Source organism: Elgaria multicarinata, chromosome 3, assembly GCF_023053635.1.
Source record: "Elgaria multicarinata webbii isolate HBS135686 ecotype San Diego chromosome 3, rElgMul1.1.pri, whole genome shotgun sequence".
Lineage (NCBI taxonomy): Eukaryota > Metazoa > Chordata > Lepidosauria > Squamata > Anguidae > Elgaria > Elgaria multicarinata.
Genome location: NC_086173.1, coordinates 152,356,144 through 152,378,099, shown reverse-complemented (window position 1 = coordinate 152,378,099; position 21,956 = coordinate 152,356,144). Strand labels below are relative to the sequence as shown.

Below are 21,956 nucleotides of genomic sequence, written 5' to 3'. Positions count from 1 at the left end.
CCCTTGGGTAAACTTATTCAGTCCCATGGCCTCCAATATCACCTGTATGCCGATGACACACAACTATATCTCTCATCTCCGGAACTTTCTTCTGATGTCCACGATCGTATCTCAGCATGTCTTTCAGATATCTCAGCCTGGCTGCTTCATCGCCGTTTGAAACTCAATATGGCAAAAACTGAACTGCTTGTTTTTCCTCCTAAACCTTCTCCTCATCTCTCATTCTCTCTTACTGTCAACGATGTCACGCTTACTCCGGTCAAGGAAACTCGTAGCCTTGGCTTTATATTTGATTCCTCGCTCTCCTTTATTCCTCATATCGAGGCAGTAGCTAAATCTTGTCGTTTCTTCCTGTATAATATTGCCAGGATTCGACCATTTTTGTCTGTCTCTTCTGCCAAGACTCTCGTTCACGCACTGGTTATCTCTCGGTTGGACTACTGCAACCTCCTTCTCTCTGGCCTCCCCTCATCTCACATCAGTCCGCTGGTCTCTGTCCACCACTCTGCCGCTAAGATCATCTTCCTGGCCCGCCGCTCTGACCATGTCACTCCGCTTCTGAAATCTCTTCATTGGCTCCCAATTCACTCCAGAATCCAATATAAACTTCTCCTGTTGACCTTCAAAGCTTTTCATGGTCTAGCTCCTGCCTATCTCTCCTCTCTCATCTCACGCTATTGCCCCGCTCGTGCTCTTCGCTCCTCTGATGCCATGCTTCTTGCCTGCCCAAGGGTCTCTACTTCCCTTGCTCGGCTTCGTCCATTTTCCTCTGCTGCCCCTCATGCCTGGAATGCTCTTCCAGAACACTTGAGAACTACCAACTCAATCACAGCTTTTAAAACACAGCTAAAAACTTTTCTTTTCCCTATAGCTTTTAAACTTTGAGTTTGTTCTGACTCTATACTGTTAGCTTCACCCTTCCCGGTGCCTGTTTACACTTCCCTGTGCCTGTTTGCATTCTCTTTCCCCCCTTATTGTTTACTACAACTTTATTAGATTGTAAGCCTATGCGGCAGGGTCTTGCTATTTACTGTGTTATCTGTACAGCACCATGTACATCGATGGTGCTATATAAATAAATAATAATAATAATAATAAAAGCTTTTTTTCTGTTGGTGGTACTGAAATTAGTGTGTGTCTTACAATCGATGGCGACTTACAATTGAAGAAATATGGTATATTTATTTATATCCCACCTTTTCCCCAGCCTTCCACCCTACTCTAGGGTAGCCCCACTGTGGAATGGAGTAGATAAGTCCTTCCCTCAGGAGGCTACAGAGGAGCACCACAGCAGGGTCCAGGCCCAGGGGCACCAGCTGGCATGGCTTCACCCAGGGCCAGCCCAAAACATTTTGCTGCCTGAGGCAAAGAACAAAATGGTGCCCCAGTCCCCTTCCATGTATAAAAGCCTAGACCATTTCTTCAATACTGACAATGGAAAAGCATCCTCCACTGTCTTTGAAGGCAGCAGGTTAGTTTACAGGCCGCTCAGCTCTCCCCGCTTAACGCCTTGCTGCTGGCTCCTAGCATGAGCCGCCTGAGGCGACTGCCTCACTCTGCCCAATGGTAGGGCCGCCCCTGGCTTTACCCAGATATAGCAGGCACAACGTGTCCAACTCTTGACAGCTGCATAACTTTGCTTGAAGACTTCACTACATTAAACGAAGGGCTATTCCAACCTGTGCAAAGCCAGGTTTGTTCGCTAGTTTTTGATATACCTCAGCACTCATTGCCAGCAATAAGGTACTGAATTACCAAGTTGAGCGCAACACTTCTTGTTGGATGGACCACGTGAGTGTTTGCCTTATAGTACTTGTACATGAGGCCAAAACAAAAGAGAGAGAGAGAGAGAGAGAGAGAGAGAAAGGTCAGGGTCACACATTAGGTTTATTTGTAGCTATTTATTTTTTTTATAAAACACAATTTAGGGGGGAAACACACAACGAAGGACCCAAAGGGGCAGGTCTAAGTGCCATCAAAATTCGGAAGGTGGCGCACACGCACACATACATACACACACACGCACACACACACACCCCTTTGTAGAAAAGAGAACTATCTTCTCTCCCTCTCACACTCTCCCCTCTAGATTGCAGACAGCAGTTTTAAGACACCCTTCACCTCTCTCCCTTATTTGCTCCCTTATTTCCTCAAATGCACAGCTTTGTCTCAGCCACCAGGGGACAGTAGAGACAGGCAAAACATCTCTTTAGGACAGTGCTGAGGCATGGAGATCTGGCGGCTGAGGAAGGCAGGGGCCACACCGCCCGCCCCCCAACTGCAGGAGACAATCCCTACTGACCCAACCTGTTGGCAGCAGTGAGATTAGATAAGGAATTTCCCAAGAAAGGGGCGATGAGGGGGGGGCAGGTAACGTCTCTGAGATCGGCCCAGTCATCCCACCGATTGGGCGCTAGCGAGCAGAAGTGGTTTGTCCAATCCTCACACAGGCAGGGTTCCACTGAAGGGGTGTGTCCATCTCCCTGGCGGGAGGAGGGCTGTTCCCAGGACCACGTCCCATCCCAGCGTAGCGGGAGCACTCTCTACCCTCCCAGAGAGTCAGGCTAGCCTCCGCCATGCTCCCCAAGGTATAAGGTGCGGGAGGACGGGTGCCGCTTTCCCGAGGAGAAGGTGGGCCGATGGGGCCGCAAAGCAGCACGAGTTGCTCTTCCGGAAAAGGCCTGAGGGGAAGGCTGGGTGCGGTTGTCGGGGGTGGCGTCTTGGCGTCTGAGGAAGGGGGGTACCGTTGAGCTCTTGATGTGGATGACGCGGGTGTCCATTACCTCACAGTCTATCTGCATCATCACCTCATAGCCCAGGGAGGAATTGTACAGGCTCTCTGGGGAAGGAAAAGAAAACACTGAGCGGAAAAAGGGAGTCTATGCAAGTCTGTGTTTGCGTCTCACACAAAACACCACACCCAACCGCTCAGTTCCACCCACAACTTTATTCGTTTTACCATTGAGGGCCATGGCTGGCATCACCAGTGACATTTTAGGGCGAGAGGTTTTGTTGTGGCTGATGGCAGGCAGTAGCAAGTGATCCTAAGATAGACAGACAAAACCCATCATCATCAATATGCATTGTAGCAGACCAGGCAAATCTTTCCTATTTGCATCATCTAAAACCAGTTGCCCAACTAGGAAATTCTATCATTAAATGCCTCCCAAGACAATTCCAGATTTAAAAATCAGGGCCTTCTCTGCAGTGGCCCTACACCTTTGGAACAAGCTCCCATTGGAGGTCCGCCATGCTCCGTCATTGCAGGCTTTTAATGAAAATACTATGAAAACATAGTATTTTACTGTGGCCTTCTCTTAATATGACTACTGTTTTTGCTGTAATTGCCATTGCTATAATTGCTGGCTTAATTGTTGGCTTTTATTGTTTTTATTGCTGTTTTATTGCTGTTTATGATTTTATTGCTTTAAATATTTTAACTGTTCTTATGCATTTTATTGTTGTGAGCTGCCCTGAAAGGCAGCCAAGATATATTTTAAATAAATAAAGTTATGTATCATAACTTGGCCGCCTGGCCCCAAAGTATCAAATGTGTCTGATCTCTGATTGCCAGCTGAGAAACAGCAATGCCAGGCCATTGGTGATTGAAGAATGGCACCCGGGGTGCCCACATTAAATGTATAGCTACGTCTTGCTCTTAGCATTGCAAAAAGAGGTAGGTTAAAACAATTAGCTTCATAACAAAGTCAGGGATGCCTTTAGATAACGTAACAAGAAGGCTCATCCCAGATTGTAAAATACAACAGCTGTGTAATAAGAAAACATGCTCAAAACACAGGATTGAATCAAAGAAATATTTTTGTGCCACAAACATGCCTGTAACATATCAAGGAACGGAAAAATGTTTTTGCAAGTATGTTGTTCCAGTCATTTATTTTGATAAGAATCTCAAAAATTCAACAATCTTACTTAGACAGACAAAGATTTACAGCAGAAGTCCAGGTAGAAATTTTAGAAAAGAAACCTAAATAAAGTAGTAAAAACAGTTTAAAGATATTTTATAGCCTACAAAAATATATAAAAGAGATTCTGAACGCCTCTTGGATCAGCTTCTGCACAGCGTTACCTATAGAATTAACCTGCTAAACTTGTCATTTATCATTGAAAACAACAATCGTATTTGACTCTGCTTAGAAGCCTTAAATTAGGATGATGTTAAATGTATCATGTGCTTGAATCTATGCATGCACAAGCTTTGAACTTCATACTGTTATGCTGATATTTTTATAGCAAAAAAGACAAATGTTGTTAGAGAGTGTGTTGCCTGGAAAGAAGAATTGCATATAAGCCATGATGAGAGTGAAGTGATGGCTCAGTTCACACAACACTTTTCTCAACAGTGGTTTTACAGTTGAGAAAAGTGTTGTCTGGAGGGAAAACTCCATTCCACGGTGGAGGGTTTTTCTTCTTCTTCTTCTAAATCACTCTACTTTGAATCTCCACGCTGTGCAGAGGAGAATTCCTACACAACCGTTGTGTTCCATGTTGTCTGGAGGGCTCCTTGGAGTTTCCTAGTGGCCATAGAATTCCCTGGCAAGAGCAGCGAAAGGAGGGAGTGCTGCTCTAGGAGAGCCCCTGGGATTGGTTTTTTTTTTGCATCAATGACTAATGGGATACTATTGGGAAGACTGAGGGAGGAGAGAGGGTGGAGGAACTGTCAATCAAATGCTGCATTGACTTTTACTCCACTCCACAGGAGGCCACACCCACACAACGGTGGAGTTAGAACATGTTGTGCGGTAAGTACCCCCTACAGACTCCACCATTGAGTGGAGTTTTCCCACTGGGTAGAGAAAAGTATTGTGTGAACTGAGTCATTCTCTATGATGGTATCTGGTTTTGTGAGGAATCTAAATATATACAGTGAACTAGTAATCAGGGGTTGTCAACAAACTGACAATATATTTTGAGAGAACCTCTGAAACAGGGCAAAATGCCACAACATATATTCCCCTGTCTTTTTTCCCCTTCTTTTATTGGACCTGTACGCTGAAAGAATTTTGCGTACCTCAAAAGCTGGCACCCCACACTGTGAACTTTGGGTTGGTCTTAATTACTCTCCACTCACCCTGCGGAAGGACACCACGTAGAAGGTATCCTCTCTCCTATCAATGGCGTCCATGAAATCATGCTCTTTGTGGTCAGGATGCCGATATACCTGTAGCTGACTCAGGGAATCCCTGGAAGCACAAAGAAAGAGGTGGCATGGAGAGAGTCCTTTTGTAAATGGGGAGATCCTCCCCACCCCTACACATATCACAATCATGGACATGGAAATGGGGGTCTACGTTGGGCAGCGGGGAAGAAAGGTCGTAAGGAGCTGATGCATGGAGTGAACTACAGAGAGAGGAGCACAAGGCTGCTGGTGCCATGGCCCAACCGAGCCAGGAGCAGAAATGATGGTCTGCTTGGGAGTCAAGGCCTACTTATAAGCAAGTAGATTTGGAACAGGAACTTTCAGGTCGGTCCTGCCTTAAGGAGCTAAAGGCAAGAAGGAACTTTGGTGCGTCTCTCCTACCTTGTGTGACCTTGGGCTACCAGCTGGGGACAGCTGGAAGGAGGATCTATTGGGCTCATGGGAGGATGTGGGAACCCTCAGCCAGAAAGAGACTACTTCTGGGCAAGCCAAAGACAGAGCCATGGAGATGGATGCAGGGAGCCTGAGCTGAATTCCACCTCCACAATGGCCTTCACGTGGGGCCCTGGGCAGGTCACGTTGTTTCAGGCCTCAGTTCACTCAGCTTCTCTATGAATGTGAGAATCACCTCCATATAAAGGGACTGCACTGGAGCGGTATGGAAGCTGTATCTGTGGTGCTGCATGTGTGAATGGACAGTCACAGAAATAAGCCATTGCCTGATGCTACGGCAGTCATCAAGCAACATTCAGAAATGAGCAGCTCTGTTAATTCCCTGTGTGCCGTAAATGGCAGGAGGGCATGAAGAGAGAGAGAGGGAGAGAGAGAGAGAGAAAGGGCAAAGCAGAAATAATAATAGATGAATGGTAACACATCAGAGAAACATACACTGGAGGAGATGGCGGTTTACAGCCCCCGGGCATCCTGGTTGCTGGAAGGAGGAGAAACTGCTGCAGAAGCAGTCAGTGCTGTCACCCAGAACAAGCTCAGTGACGAAACGAACCAACTGGAGCCAAGATAGTCCCCTTCAGGCAGTAGAATAGAGAAGAGGCCCACCACGGAACGGCAAAAGGACGAGCTAACGCAAGAGGATTTGACATGAGAGCTGCTTACCTCTCAGTATGTCGGGGGGTGCTGGCAGGCACATAGCGGGAGGGGCTGGGAGGCTTCCTTTTGGGTTTGCTGTCCTGAAATTCAGAACACACCGGTTGAAGACAGGGATAGGAGAGGCTGACAGCAAGGGAGAGGCAATTTCCCAAGCATTATCACCTGCTGCAACCTTCTCAGAAAACCACGTTAAAATTCCGATTAAACCCACCCCACCCCCCGCATCCAGCCTCTGGTGGTCATCACCACGTGCCCCCTTCCCTTCCTCTCCAGGCCGCCCGCCATGTCATACCTGGCTGGCCTGTGCTGCCTTGCGAGATTGTGAGGGCTTCTTGCGGTTGATCTGGTGCCGTCGGACCCAACCACTGAGCTCATCCGCCAGTCTGGGGGTGGAAGAGCAGGGAAAAGGAGGGTAGTCGTCCGCCACGTTCCTAAGCCTCTTTGTTCTCCAGCAGGCAATAGGCAAAAGCCACAAGGCTCCTGACCTGGCACTTACCGAAGCGATTCAGTGCGGTTGAACTGGCGGCAGTCTGAAGCGAGGAACAGCTTGTCCAAGTCCCTCAGCATAAGGTCCTTCATGTCAGAGAAGGGAGCCGACAGGTTCCTGGGAGATCGGAGGGGAGGTATGCAAAAGAGGCAAAGCACGAATATTAAAGATGGCATATAGGCAAGTGCGCTATTCGTTTTTTGATGGATTCCGTTGATGGTTTTATTGTATATTTGTGGTTTTAGAGTGATTTTAATGTTGTCTTTATTATTATTATATTATTATTATTATTATTATTATTATTATTATTATTATTTATTTATATAGCACCATCAGTGTACATGGTGCTGTACAGAGAAAAACAATAAAATAGCAAAACCCTGCCGCATAGGCTTACATTCTAATAATTAGAATGTAATTATTAGAATATTCTTTGTAATGTATTATGTTTTATATAGGTTGCTGGCCAATCCTGGCTCTTTGTGGGGAAGGAGCTATTATATAGATATAGATATAGGTGTGTGTCTGTATATATATAGGATTAACAGGAAAGGGAAACAAGCATGGGCTGAAAGAAGATCGCGCAGCTGAGTAGTGGGTAACTTACGCCAGAGTCATACATAGCTGCTTGCCGTGAAGCATGACAACAACAATATCAAATCTGCAAGTAGCTGGACGCCAATAGATAAATTACTGCTCATTCATATTTCCCTCTCCACGTGATTGGGCAGGGAAGTTTTTGTAACCTGGAAGGCGGAGGCTGCCAGGCTCCCTGCCCAACAATACAACAGAGGGAAGTGCAAGCAGCTCCTTCTCTTCACCATCGCGTTATTTCTCCTCCCTGCATCCAAATTACCGAAACTGTGCCTTTCCTGGCCTGGCTGGCGCCTCTTCCAGCCGCTCCTCCTGCTCCTCCTCTGGAATTTCATGAGATTCCTCCGGAATGCTTAGAAGGTGCCTGTGACCTGGGCCAGAGTCCACTTCCTGTTTCGGCAGGTCCACGTCTGCTGCCTTGCGCTCACTGATGCTGGAGAGAGGGGAAAAGTGGAGTCAACCCCTTGGAGAGTCTGAGATCTCATCGGAGGATTAACTTTGATCTATGCTGCCAAGCGAAGTGTCCCAACACCAACTGCCTGCCCCCCCCCCCGCCGGAAGAAGTAAAATGGGGTCTTTTACACCACAGAGTTTACAGGCCAGAGTAGTGAACGACCCGCTGTGTTTCTTTCTGAATCTGCCTCCACCGCTGGAAACAAGAGCGGGAGAGAGATGAGCAACTTGATCCAAACTCCCACAGCTATCAATGATGGGGGAAGGAATTCTGGATTATCAAGCCATCTCTGTCATCTTCCTAGGATGTACCAGAGTAGGATGGCAAAGCCAGCTAGGTGTAGCACAGCTGTGAAAAGCTACAGAGGAGAAAGCAAACGTATCAGGGGTGCAGAACCTCTTTCAGCCCATGAGCTGAATTCCATTTTGGAGAAGCTCTTGGGGCGCCCCCCCCCACCGGCACATTTCAGAAGTGGGCGGAGCTAAAGTCAAAGGAGGTGGGGCAAAATTACAAAACATACCAGCATATTATAGCTTAAAGCTCTTACAGCCAGTTCTTAAGGCTTAGGAGAAGCATTTCAACCTTTCAGAGTGGAGAAAGAACTGCACAAGAGCCAGGAAGCTATCAAACGATTGGTTAGGAGGAAGGGGGTGGAGCCAGGGGAAGTGGTATGGCCATCTGGGGAACTCCAAAGGCTGGACTGGAATCCTGGGCTTGAGGTTCCCCACCCCTGAAATGTATGGTCCAACCATGTGTAAAAAATGAGGAAATTGTGCAACGTTTTAAAGGCTGACAGATTTACTGTAGCAAAACCTGTAGTGGTGCAGAGCCCATTTTGTCAGATGCACAAAGCATTGCTATAGAAAATACACATATCCGGATAAGGAGAAAATGAGTTGTGAAAAGTGGGGACAATCCCCCATCCCCCACCCCCCACCCCCGTGAAGTTTAAATGGCAGCAGTAGGACTACGGAGCCCAAATGTACACAAGATAAAAACAGTGACCCATGATATGTGGCTCTTCCTAATAAGAAGCCACCAGAAACAGCTGAGTCAGCAGAAAGAGCCCTGCAGGAATAGCTTCGGTAGGCAGATTATGATCTTCCAAGAAAGAAGTTCTCCTAGGGAAAATGCTTCCCTAACCAGTTCTTCTGAGTTTAGCTTGGTATCCAGCAAGCACACACATGCCCACAGGACAATGTCTGTCAATCTCACTCCCTCATGCACACACACAAATTTCTCGGGGCTTTGGCAACTTCAAAAGACTTCAAGACAGGGAACGACACGCAAGAGTTACTTATTAACTGAGACCGAGAATGAATTGCCCACATTGCCTTGGAGCCTCACCTGACAGGCCCAAAATTGAAGGCTATGAAGAGCAGCACGACCATGACGCAGATGACTTTCCGGTTCCCAGAACCAAACTTCAGCTCGCTGTTCTAAATGGGAAGACAGAGGCAAGCCGTCAGGCAAAATGGCATCCTGCCTGGTTAGAATCCCCACCCTCTTTGTAATGGAATCTGCAAAAAAAACCAGTGACTCCATTTTGGGCTTCAAGTCCTTATGCAGTACCACTGCATGGCACTAACAGACCTCCCACCTGACTGCCCACACAGAGGGGCCAAAACTGGAACACATCCTGCTGAATGTTACTCAAAGGGGCAAAAAAGCGCTTCCAGAACTGCCTACATTTGAGTTTTTTTAAAAAAGAGTGAACCAAATGTTAATTTTTAAAGAGAACATATTGCTCTTCATAGAATCATAGAATAGCAGAGTTGGAAGGGGCCTACAAGGCCATCGAGTCCAACCCCCTGCTCAATGCAGGAATCCACCCTAAAGCATCCCTGACAGATGCTTGTCCAGCTGCCTCTTGAAGGCCTCTAGTGTGGGAGAGCCCACAACCTCCCTAGGTAACTGATTCCATTGTCACACTGCTCTAACAGTCAAGAGGTTTTTCCTGATGTCCAGCTGGAATCTGGCTTCCTTTAACTTGAGCCCGTTATTCCGTGTCCTGCACTCTGGGAGGATCGAGAAGAGATCCTGGCCCTCCTCCGTGTGACAACCTTTTAAGTATTTCAAGAGTGCTCTCATGTCTCCCCTCATTAAATGATGGATAAACTAATTGCTGGATAAAACATATGAAAGCCCTCTTCTTACGAGTGGTAAATCTCATAACTTTTGTAACTGTTGTTTTAGTTTTATTGTTGTATTTTAACATTTATTTGTTGTATTTGATCGCTTTTTCATATTGAAAACTGCCCTATGATGAAGGATAGTATGTAAATGTCATAAATAACTTTAAAATAAAGAAATAACACCCCTCCTGCAGAGGGGATGTAAGCATTTCAATGCTGGTGGGATAACAATTAACAGATACAGAAATGAGCTGTTCTTACTCATTGGCCCCATTCAGAAGACACCTTAAATCATGGCTTTAACCATGGTGGTGAAGCCAGAAAGCCTGTCTGTGTTCAGAAGACACCTTAAACTACAGCTTTAACCACGGTGACTAAGGCAAAAAGGCTTATTCACCGTGGCCAAAGCCATGGTTTAAGGTGCCTTCTGAACATGGCCTGGCTTTCTGGCTTAACCAGCATGGTTAAGGCCATGGTTTGCCTTCTGAACAGGGCCACTGAAATGCACCAACGCCCATCCAACCAACCCTACCCAATGTGAGAGACAATGCAGATACTGGAAAGCAGGAAGTCATAACCTGCCATTGCCTCCACAAGGAGAAGAAATCCCATCACCATTACCACACTGTTTTCTCCTGCAAGGAGACGCAGGACAGGCAGAGGGAAAGCACAACAGCGCCAGTCTGCCTAGGAAGATCTCCCACTCCTCTGGCTCTGGAATGTCCATTCCAAACGCCATCCTGTTATACTCCAGTCAGCATGTCCATGAACAAAGTGGAAGTTGGGCACAAACAGCTAACCAAAGGGCTGTACTGTGATCACTCCTTCTAATAGCCAACTCAGGTAGTGAGTGCCGGGAGGATTGGAGTCACAACAGTACCGCCGGGAGGCAAGAGGGGGGTATCGGCATGCTCAAGGGAGCCATCAGGTTTGCGGTACTATGACAAGTCTTTGAAAAGAACGCCTAAGGAAGCAAACAAAGCTCAATGGCAAACTGCATGCTCAGTAGCATGGTTGGCAGCCCTGGAATGCCGACCTGGAATGCCTCACATTCCAATGCTTGGCACCCAACTGGAGAAGAAAAATGGAAAACGTAAGACCATAAGAAGAGCCCTGCTGGATCAGACCAAGGGTCCATTAAATCCAGCATTCTGTTCACACAGTGGCCCACGGAAAACAAACAAGCAGAACAGGAGTGCAACAGCTGTTTCCCAGCTGCTGGGGTACATAGGCATACTGCCTCTGATACTAGAGATAACACAGAAGAGGAGCCATCAATAGCCTTCTACTTCAGTTTGTCCAGTCCCCTCTTAAAGCCAACCAAATTGGTGGCCATCACTACATCTTGGGGTAGCAAATTCCATGGTTTAACTATGCGCTGTGTGAAGAAGCCCTTCCTTTTATCTGTCCGGAATCTCCCATCGATCCCCTTTATAGGATGACCCCGAGTTCTAGTATTAGGAGAGACGGAGTGGGTGAGAGAATGGACTGTTCTATAGGGGAGCATGGACAGGATCAAAGGTCTAAAGAAGCAAGGATGCACCGCAACTTTGGGGCAGACCCTGTGAAGGAGGTCAGGTAGACTGCGCTGAATAGGGATGCAGTATGGGCTAAGTAGTTTCAGCGTGACACTTTTTAATGCATGAATTTTAAGTAGAGGGGCACCGGCCGACAGATTTACAACAGCCACCTGGGGAGGGGAAGTGGACGAGAGAGCAGGGCCCTGGTGCCAGGAAGAAGCGGCCTTATCAGTCTCAAGGTCGCAAACCAACCCGGATGGCAGGAAGGAGGATTCTACAGCTGGGAAGGTGTGAAACCAGGCATCGGGCTGCGCCAAGGGGAGGGGGGGGAGCTGGAGATGAAAGGGAGAGTTGGAGGGTATAAAGTTAAGGGGGCTCCTTTCGTCTTGCCCCTCCTTGGGGTGTGTGGGGAGCTGTTCGTGGCGGCAGCAGGGCCCTACTTAGTAGTAAGTAGTTTCAGCTAGGTTTTATTATTTTTTAAGGTTACTGGGTTTTATGCTCTGCATACCAGTTGGGTGGGTTTGTTTCAGTTGTTCTTCCCATTTGCACCCTACCCTTAGTTTAAATAAATTCTTCTCCCTCATGACTTGTATGCTATTTTCTTGCGCCTTGGGTCAAGTGCAAAATCCAGGGAGACTGGACCAGAGTTCTGGTGCCCTTCCTTCGGGGTTTCCCCAGTTAAGGGGCCTCTGGGAAGGTGGTGGAAACAAAACCCTATGAAGAGAGACTTAAAGAACTGGGCATGTTTAGCCTGGAGACATGAGAGCACTCTTCAAATACTTAAAAGGTTGTCATACAGAGGAGGGCCAGGATCTCTTCTTGATCCTCCCAGAGTGCAGGACACGGAATAACAGGCTCAAGTGACAGGAAGCCAGATTCCAGCTGGACATCAGGAAAAACTTTCTGACTGTTAGAGCAGTACGACAATGGAATCAGTTGCCTGGTGAGGTTGTGGCCTCTCCCACACTAGAGGCCTTCAAGAGGCAGCTGGACAAGCATCTGTCAGGGATGCTTTAGGGTGGATTCCTGCATTGAGCAGGGGGGTGGACTCGATGGCCTTGTAGGCCCCTTCCAACTCTGCTATTCTATGATTCTAAGGCGAGGGGGAAAGTTGTTCAGTCCCCTTCACTCTACCTTTACAGAACCCACTTATAAACAGCATCTTATCGGCTAGCTGGTGCTCACCTCACTCAAGACACCGTCCAGACGGCGTCGGAGGAGAGCATTCTCCCGCCGCAGCCGCTCATTTTCTGTCAGGGCCTCTCTCAGCCGAGACTCCAAGCCTTGCAGGTATTCTTTCTTTTTTCGCCGCGACTGGCAGGCTGACTCACGGTTCTTAATCATCCGCTGTTGCCTTTTCAGCACCTTGATCTCGAGGGAATTAGCAAGGGTAAAAACAGTATTCATACACACATACTCATAATAATGTCAAGGAATGAGCGAGGTTCCAGCATTGAAACCTCCAGGCCTCTGGTCTGACTGACCAAAGGAGATATTTCCCACTGTTAATCTGTGGAGTTCATTGCCCGAAAATGCTCAGTAGCTATTGGCAGCAATACCTCCATGTTCAGAGATCACCCATAAAACACTAAAGATTAACAGGCAGCCATTACTGGCGCGACCTATTTGTGAAGCTCCCAGTGGCTAGGCTCCGCCAGAAGGCAGGGTGCTTAACCATATCTACTGAAGTATTATTATTATTATTATTTATTTATATAGCACCATCAATGTACATGGTGCTGTACAGAGTAAAACAGTAAATAGCGAGACCCTGCCGCATAGGCTTACATTCCAATAAAACCATGATAAAACAATGAGGGGAAGAGAATGCAAACAGGCACAGGGTAGGGTAAACAGACACAGGGTAGGGTAAAACTAGCAGTATAAAGTCAGAACAAAATCAAGTGTTAAAAGCTTTAGGAAAAAGAAAAGTTTTTAGCTGAGCTTTAAAAGCTGCGCTTGTTTTGTGTTTTAGAATTTTAAATTTTTTGTGCTTTGTGTTTTAGAATTTTAAATTTTGTATACTCGTTTTAATCTTAATTTTAGAATTTCTGTAAACCGCCCAGAGAGCCCCGGCTATGGGAGCGGTATATAAGTGCAATAAATAAATAAATAAATAAATAAGTATGCAACTGTGGGGGCGGAGGATCCTGAAACAAAGAAGTCCCAAGGCAGGGGTAGCAGAAAGAAAGGGAGAACGAGTTGAAAAGACAGGACTTACATCGATCTCTTGGTTGCAAGATCCTATTTGCGTTGGTGCAGGGACAATGGTTTTGGCTTCCGGTTTGGGCGCAGAGGGAGATGGTTTTGCTGGGAGACTTTCCTTCACAGGCGACTGAACCTTGATCAGCCCAGACACGGGGAGATGCAGGAGTTCAGACTGAGAAATCACAACACCCTGTGCTGGAAGCGAGGAGAGAAGAGGCAAGGCCACATCAACTCTTTGTCCCGCAAGAAACGGCCCCCTTCCCTTCTTCATTTCAAGTGAAGGAAGATTTGTGTGGCCGTAGAAAGCCTGGGGGCTGTGTGCGTTCAGCGGCACTAAGTACCTAGGTTCCAGTATGCTGCTAGCCTTCCTTTTGTTAGCAGAACAGAGACCTCCTTCCCTGGTTACCTGAAATTCCTGAGTTGATCGTCTGTGATTGGGTTACAGGTACAGGCTGCAATAAGATGGTCTGACTGGACGTGGTTGCGGGCTGCACTGGGACAGTGGTTACCACAACTGGCTTTGGTTGAATAGGGGGCTTCCGACTGAGAATGCTCTCTGCTTTGCTGGAAGCTGCTGGTTTCCCTGCAACAGAATGTGCCCATCAATGGAGAAGCAAACACTCCTTTTTCTTAGCGCGCTAAAGTCTTTGTCGGAAATTACTTTTACCCATGAGCCCCGTTGTCCCATTTCAAGGAGAGACAAGCAGAGGAAAAGTGAGGGCCAAACAAGACAAGATGCCATGAAGCAACTGCATGAAGGGCGTTTTGTTTGATTTGTCTCCGAGAAACCTGACATCCGAGGGCGCATGCGTTAAACTTCACCTATGCCGTGGAATCAGAATTCGAGCAGGCAAACCCTTCTCTAGAGCATTCCTTATCGTCGTTACCAGATCCATCAGAACTCCCACCAAGTGTCCTTAATTTTGGTTCCCAGGAACTCCCACACCAATTATTTAAATTCTGAACCAGTTTGAAACCACTTACTATATAACATATATCCAAAGCACTTGCGTATTAGCAAATAAACTTCAAGGCATCAATCGTTAAGCGAGTGAGCTGCTAGCATGTTCAAAAATACACAATCTAACTAGTAATCCAATAGGATTTTAATGAAGAGTGTGCTTCTTTGAGAAAAGTGAAATTGCAAATTGGTTCATTTAAAAACAACCACCACAAAGGGCCAAGAACAGGAAGGGCACCATACTGTTGTCAGAATGGGACTCTAGACGATGAAGCTAGTAAGCGAGAAAGAATGGTATGTTATTGTTTTGGGGCCACAGGTCTCTCATATTTCCTTAATTTGCATTATTTGTTAAGGTACTCAATATTTTTTCCCCAAAGCTTCAATGCTTTGAAACAATCCCAGATGTTAAGATTCCCCTGTGCTGAATAATTCGGAGTCAACCCACTTCTTACTGAATTCTCTGAAGAAGCACCATTTGCGCCCACTCTGAGCGAACTCTATAAGGTAGCCAGAAGCTCCTCTCCTCCCCTCCCTCTCCTCCCCTGTGTACCTGTCTCAGGAGCTGGGACTACACTGATGTGCACAGTGCCGAAGGGGGGCGAAAGGACATCTCCAAACAGGCACGGAGGGGTTGGGGGGTGCTCCGTCTTCACCCCGATCACATCAGCTGGGCTGGGGGCCTGCGAGAAAAAGCACAGGTTCTTAACACAGGAGTTTAAAGTGATGGGACACGATTCCCTCTATAAAGGGTTCTCTGGCAAACATACCTGCCCTGGGAGATCAGTGGAGGAAGAGGACACTGCCGATGAATCAGAGGACACTGCCGATGAATCAGAGCAATGAGATGAGGCAGGAGAGACCGGCTCAGACTTCACATGTAGCTCTGGAGGAAAAAGGAAAACATGTTACTAACATGTTTTCACCACCCGACAGCACATCCAAGGAAAAAAAGGATACCATTCATAATTATCTCTTCCCTGCCCCATACATATAACACTCCTCCACCAGGCCCTATATCCAGCCCCTGCCAAGACTTAACTTCAAAGAAGTTAACTTTTGTAAACCACCCAGAGAGCTTCAGCTATGGGGCAGTATATAAATTTAATAAATAAATATCATCATGAGCCTCGAATCCCTTGCATTCTCACTGCCTGCCAGCTTCAGTAGCCAACCCCCTGGCTCTGTAGCAGAGGAGAGAGTGGTTCTACATGGGTTGTTAACCTACAAGCTTTGCTGGACCTATGGGCACCAGGTTTCGTATGCATCCACCACTCTGGGGCTGTTGAGTCGTGCAAACCCAGCGAGTGTGGATTATGTGAGGGTTAAACAAAAGCAGAACCCTAAAGCAGACCAGGGTTATTAGGACTGTTTAACTCTCGCATAACCCATGCTCACCAGGTTCACACAACATGACAACCCACGAGTGGAGGTTGCATATTCAAAATGCCAACCACCACTCCTGCATGCACAGCAGCCTCACCATGGGTTAAATAATTATGGATTAAATTACCTCTCAGGGAGTAATGAGAGATTAGGGCTGTTCACACAACATGACAGCCCATCGTGGGTTATTTAACCCATGATGGGCTGTCCTGTCATGCAAACAGAACATTACTCCCCAAGGGCATGATCTGGCAGCTACATCTCATGTCTGTGATGGCCCTGCCTCAACAGGAAGGCAAAGTCTCCAGCAGTGTAGCTAGGAATCTGTCAGGCTTCACCCTATGCTTCAATCTGCCTTCAGCTACAGCAGCGGTTCTCAACCTTCCTAATACCGTGACCCTTTAATACAGTTCCTCATGTTGTGGTGACCCCCAACCATAAAATTATTTTCATTCTTCTCTACACAATCCATTGTTATGGGATGGTTTGCTAATGAAAATAATACATAACAATAGCTTTAATAATACAAAAGATGATACATGACATAGTTCAGTCAATACAGTTTCCTAAGACCATCGGAAATATGTGTTTTCCGATGGTCTTAGGCGACCCCTGTGAAAGGGTTGTTCGACCCCCAAAGGGGTCCCAACCCACAGGTTGAGAACCGCTGAGCTACAGGGTTATCAAACAGATATATACTCCTTCTAGAGATTATTATTATTATTATTATTATTATTATTATTATTATTATTTGTACCCGCCTTTTGCCCAATGCTGGGCCTCAAGGCGGCCTTACAAAGTTTAAAATATACATGGGGGGGGGACAAAACCATAAACATTTAAAATACACAACAAAATTATAAGACATTAACATAGATGGAGGGCCAGACTATTCTCCAAAGGCCTGCTGGAACAAAAAAGTTTTAGCCTGCTTCCGAGTTGCAGCTGACTTCTAACTTTCCACAGGAAATTGGCTATTTGGTATAGAAATTATATTTGAGGAAGTTCAAACTTACTTTGTTTTCCTGTGAAAACTGAAATATTTCTTGTGAAAACTAAGACACCAGCAAGACAAGTTTAAAGAGTTGCCGACAGCAACTGAAATGAATTCTTTCACCAAAGCCTGTCCGCTGTATGGAGTTGCTGGCCCCACATCGGAGATGGTTCCAGTCACCATGCCCTTACCTACTTACAAGCATCCCTTAGAGGCTTAGGTACATCTCCTTACCCAACACTGCTGGCAGCATCTGACAAAATTCGGTTTGCAATAAGCATGCAAACCTAGGTGAGACAATTAAAAAAGAAAAGCAAACTTACATGCAAATTTCATTCATCAGCATTATTCACTTTGAGCACAGATGTTTTGCTTAAAGCTTATGTTAAAATGCCAAAAATAACTTCCTAACCACGAGAGTGCTGCTTAAAGGAAGGATGTGAGACCTGATCAAGAGATTTGTATTAGAGGTTGGAAAGATATTGGTGAGAGAGGCTCCAGCTCAGGGGGAAATGGCTTTCAGTCCTTAAGCCAAATGTGGCCCTGTTGTGGTAGCTAGTTGGTCTCTCATTGCCATCCAGGAGCAAAAAAGGAGCCGCTGGATCCCAGCCAAGTTAATTTCAGGAAGAAGGGACAAAGTGTCAGATAAGAACGGCATCTTATTTTGCGGTTTTCAGCCTCGGGCAGAGGAAGTCAGAGAAGGAGAGTTAAAAAAGTGGGGAGGAGGGGTGGGGAGAAGAAGAGCGGCAAGCCACTAGGTGGTCCATTACTGCTTATTCCCCAGTATAGGAAGGGAACAACCTTGCTCAGTGTTACTCTTAGTGCATAACAATTACAACGAGGTAAATAATTTCACTACTTCAATCATTCTAGGGATCAGAAATACAAACTCTCCTGCAAGATCAGACCAATGTTCCAGCCAGCTAGGCATTCTGTTTACAACAGCGGTCAGCTAGATGCCTCTGGGAACCCCACAGGCAGAGCATGAAGACAACAGCCGTCTCACCAACTTCCATATTGAGCATGAGCTGCTGTTGCAGGTTAAATACAAGCCAGGCTGGTAAGTTTTTTTGCATTAACCGAAGAAGACAGTCCACCCTAACATGCACCTCCTCTCTGTGAGTATTGCCTTACCATATCCACAAGTTCTGTACCTCTCAAGTTCTCGGCAGCCCTCCCACTGCTTCAAAGACTTTTGTAAACCGCCCAGAGAGCTTTGGCTATGGGACGGTATATAAATTTAATAAATAAATCTAAAGAAAGAAAGAAAGAAAGAAGTACTTGCCAGGGAAGAGGGAGTCTTGCAATGGATCCCATGGTGGGTCTGGGGGCGTTGTTTCCATGTCCAGGTCAAACCCATCACTGAACTGCTGTCCATAAGAACAAAAGAAGAACCTTTAAGAAGTTCTTAAAATAACAGGATATTATTATTATTATTATTTATTACATTTCTATCCCACCTTTTTTCCTCCAAGGAACCCAAGGCAGCGTACATAATCCTCCTCCTCTCCATGTTATCCTCACAACAACAACCCTGTGAGGTGGGTTGGGCTGAGAGTATGTGACCGGCCTAAAGTCACCCAGTGGGTTTCCATGGCTGAGTGGGGACCAGAACCCAGATCTCCCGACTCTCAGTCCAACATCTTAGCCACTACACCACACTGGCTACCAGGAGGAGGGCCTTCTCTGCTGTGGCACCCCGGCTGTGGAATGAGCTCCCTAAGGAGGTTCGCTTGGCACCTACGTTATATTATTTTAGACGCCAGGTGAAGACCTTTTTATTCTCCCAGTATTTTAAGAGTCTATAAATTAATTTTAACTTTGCTGTTTTAAATTTGTATTTTTGCATTGCTGCTGTTTTTATCTTGGTTGTGCTTTTATATTGTATTTTATATTATGGTTTTATACTATTGTTTTATTTTGAATTGTCTTAAATTTGTAAACTGCCCAGAGAGCTTCGGCTATTGGGCGGTTAAGAAATGCAATAAATAAATAAATAAACTTATCTCTTAACTCTAAAACAAGGTTAGAGTTTTTTCAATCCGAGGTCCCAAAAACTCATCAGCCGATGATATCAAATTTGTTAACAGCAGCAAAGATGGTAATAACCAAGAACTGGAAAAACAGAAACCCAATTGTATCTAAAGAATGGTTTGTTAAAGTTTGGCAAATTGCACAATTATTGAAATCAGTGAAGTAGTCAGATTGAGAGATGGCAGACAACAGATCCGCAAATTTACAGAGGAATGGAAACCCTGTACTGAATACTGGAAAAAATATTCCTGCTTTGCTATTTAATAAATCATTGGCTTTGGAAGGTATGTGAAACTTGATCTTACATACTATCTACGGTATTTAGTTTATTTTAAACTCATTCTTGGATGCTTTTGTGTGGTGTTATGAGAATTCAATCTATTTGATACTAAATTAATTTAACTCACTCTTGGATGTTTGTATGTGGCGTTACGCTGGGTGCTTTTGTTGAATGGCTAAAATAATTGATTGTGTATAATGATTGTGATGTATAACAATATGCTGTATATTTTTTTATTAAAAATTAAAATAAAATAAAGAACATAAGAAGAGTCATGCTGGATCCGACCAAGGGTTCATCTAGGGCGGCATTCTATTCACACAATGGCCAATCAGCTCATAGAATCATAGAATAGCAGAGTTGGAAGGGGCCTACAAGACCATCGAGTCCAACCCCCTGCTCAATGCAGGAATCCACCTTAAAGCATCCCTGACAGATGGTTGTCCAGCTGCCTCTTGAAGGCCTCTAGTGTGGGAGAGCCCACGACCTCCCTAGGTCACTGGTTCCATTGTCGTACTGCTCTAACAGTCAGGAAGTTTTTCCTGATGTCCAGCTAGAATCTGGCTTCCTTTAACTTGAGCCCATTATTCTGTGTCCTGCACTCTGGGATGGCCATGAGGAACCCACAAGCAGGACATGAGTACAACAGCACCCTCCTGCCCATGTTCCCCGCAACTGGTGTACATAGGCTTACTGCCTCTGATACTGGAGGTAGCATAGAGCCATCAGAGGGGAGAGAAAAGAGGCACCCAGAGAAAAAAAGGTTAATTTGTGAACCACTCAGAGAGCTTCAGCTATTGGGCGGAATAGAAATGTAATAAATAAATAAAATAAGGTATAGAAAATAAAATTGGTCACATATATATGTGTCGGTGCATCTCTCTCTCTCACACACACACAGGGCAGTCAGAGAACTGCCTCTGTTCTGAGGTATTAAAGCAAGCAAAGGCTACAAATGGAGGAAGAATGTTGCTGTCAATGTGACATGTGAAAGAAGCTTGCTCTCACCATCGAATGGACACAGCCACCATCCACAATGCTGCGCTCAAGGCAGGGGAAAAGCTCAGCTGCCACATCTCTATCATCTTCCAGACAACTGTAGAGACCTGCATCTGTAGGGAGAAGAGCAAAGTGCAATCAGTGGGGCAGCTCACAGACTCAACCATGCTTTCACCCTTAACTGCCTCCTTTCTTTCACCTACAGCCCAAACCACTACTTACAATCTGTTTGTTTGTTAAGCAAGGTCTTGTTCCGCCTTGCTGCACTCCACTCAAGCATAATAAAAAAATTGGAAGTATGGAGTCAGATGACACAGCTCGGGACCGCAAAACCTGACTGAACACCTTTTCCGACACAAACCTACCCCTACATTATGCTCAACATTAAGGTCCTTCTCCAAGTGCCTACTCCAAGGGAGGCTCAGAAAACACCTGCTTGGTGGTGGCCCCCCAATTTGGAAATGATCTCCTCACAAGGCCTGCCTGGCACCAGGGAAAGACTTTTCTCTTTCCCCAGGCATTTAGCAGCATGTGATGAGATTTTAATCAATCCTGGATCTATTTTGTAGGTTTCGCTGAATGTGCAAAGTTGTTTTTAGATGTATGTTGTCTTTGTGTATATTGCCTGTTGTATGTTTTTATGGTTTTGCATTTTTATATCATTTTTAATGTTTTAATCTTTTGTAAACTACCCAGACAGCTTCAACTATGGGGCAGCATAAAATTTAATAAATAATAACAAATCTCACTCACTCTTAATACAAATGATTTCGTTTTTGTCAGTGTTATTTCATTCACCCAGCATGGCCAACGATCAGGGATTGTGGAAGTTGTAGCCCAAGGCAACTGGAGGACACCAGGTTGCCTTCCCCTGATGTACTATGATGTATTTAAATTATCTACTGTAGTAGGTATATTTTTCTTTACACCATTTCTGTTTAAGCAATGTATGTTATTAAAAATGTGATGAAGTCTACACACACAAAAGGCTGTTCCCACTTCCTACCACGACAGGCCTCGTTAGCTGCAACTATTACATGACAGGTAAAAATAACAGTCTTGTGGCCCTTGAACGAGTATGGACAATGTGACTTGAAAGGTGGGTCACAATCCTCCTAAAGTATATAACGTTCAATTCATTTATTACAGCCTAAATATTCGTACACTTCCTCAGATGCATGATAGAACGACATTCAACTGGTGGAGCTTTTCCCAATCGTGACCAGCACAAACATCGGGAGGGCTGCTACACCTGTCCTATACCTGCCTGCCACATACCTCTTGAGGCTCAAGAGTCCTGCCTAGGGGGAAATGAGCCTCTCTCCGCCCCCCGAGCCCCCCAACCTGCTCTCTTCACTTTTTGAGTCACCCCCTCCCTCAACGCCCCCGCCCACCCTCCGCCCCCCGATAAGCTCCGCCCGCTTTCCCCGGCCAACAGCTGCCTTTTCTCCCTGCCCCCTCGACCCTATTCACCCCAGTCCTCGCTGCTCAGCAGGTTATCCGCGCGGAAGCGGCTTGAGTCGCTGAGGAGCAAGAGCTCCGAAGCCAGCGCCGCCATTTTCCTTCCGCCTTTTCCTACACTACAACCTCAGCGATTCCCACCCAGCCCACTGCTGCCATAGCAACAACTCGGACCAAT

At 46.0% G+C, this 21,956-nt stretch overlaps 1 protein-coding gene across 3 annotated transcripts; it reads right to left on the bottom strand.

Annotated features, from left to right (window-relative positions):
* Nucleotides 1–1,881: 1,881 nt before the first annotated feature.
* ATF6B (activating transcription factor 6 beta) lies at nucleotides 1,882–21,893 on the bottom strand. Of its 3 annotated transcripts, none has more exons than XM_063122388.1 (16): nucleotides 21,791–21,893; nucleotides 20,327–20,430; nucleotides 18,290–18,374; nucleotides 15,395–15,510; nucleotides 15,178–15,307; nucleotides 14,070–14,246; nucleotides 13,677–13,858; nucleotides 12,641–12,826; nucleotides 9,148–9,239; nucleotides 7,609–7,779; nucleotides 6,762–6,869; nucleotides 6,558–6,648; nucleotides 6,272–6,345; nucleotides 5,090–5,201; nucleotides 2,960–3,044; nucleotides 1,882–2,839 (listed from the first exon to the last, which is right to left on the bottom strand). In XM_063122388.1, the coding sequence occupies exons 1-16, from the start codon at nucleotides 21,873–21,875 to the stop codon at nucleotides 2,565–2,567; spliced, it is 2,073 nt and encodes a 690-aa protein (XP_062978458.1). In that variant the 5' UTR covers nucleotides 21,876–21,893; the 3' UTR covers nucleotides 1,882–2,564. The 3 variants fall into 3 exon arrangements, with proteins under 3 accessions (XP_062978458.1, XP_062978460.1, XP_062978459.1); XM_063122390.1 differs by having other exon boundaries at nucleotides 12,641–12,820; XM_063122389.1 differs by having other exon boundaries at nucleotides 18,290–18,371.
* Nucleotides 21,894–21,956: the final 63 nt, after the last annotated feature.

What these genes read in the sequence shown, in the direction of transcription:
- ATF6B (XM_063122388.1), bottom strand. Translation starts at nt 21,875, where the DNA reads ATGGCGGCGCTGGCTTCGGAGCTCTTGCTCCTCAGCGACTCAAGCCGC. An exon ending in TGGACGGTGTCTTGAGTGAG is followed by an intron (nt 9,240 to 12,640) that starts GTGAGCACCAGC and finishes CTTCCCATTTAG; the next exon opens with AACAGCGAGCTGAAGTTTGG. An exon ending in ACGTGGTGTCCTTCCGCAGG is followed by an intron (nt 3,045 to 5,089) that starts GTGAGTGGAGAG and finishes TGTCTATCTTAG; the next exon opens with GATCACTTGCTACTGCCTGC.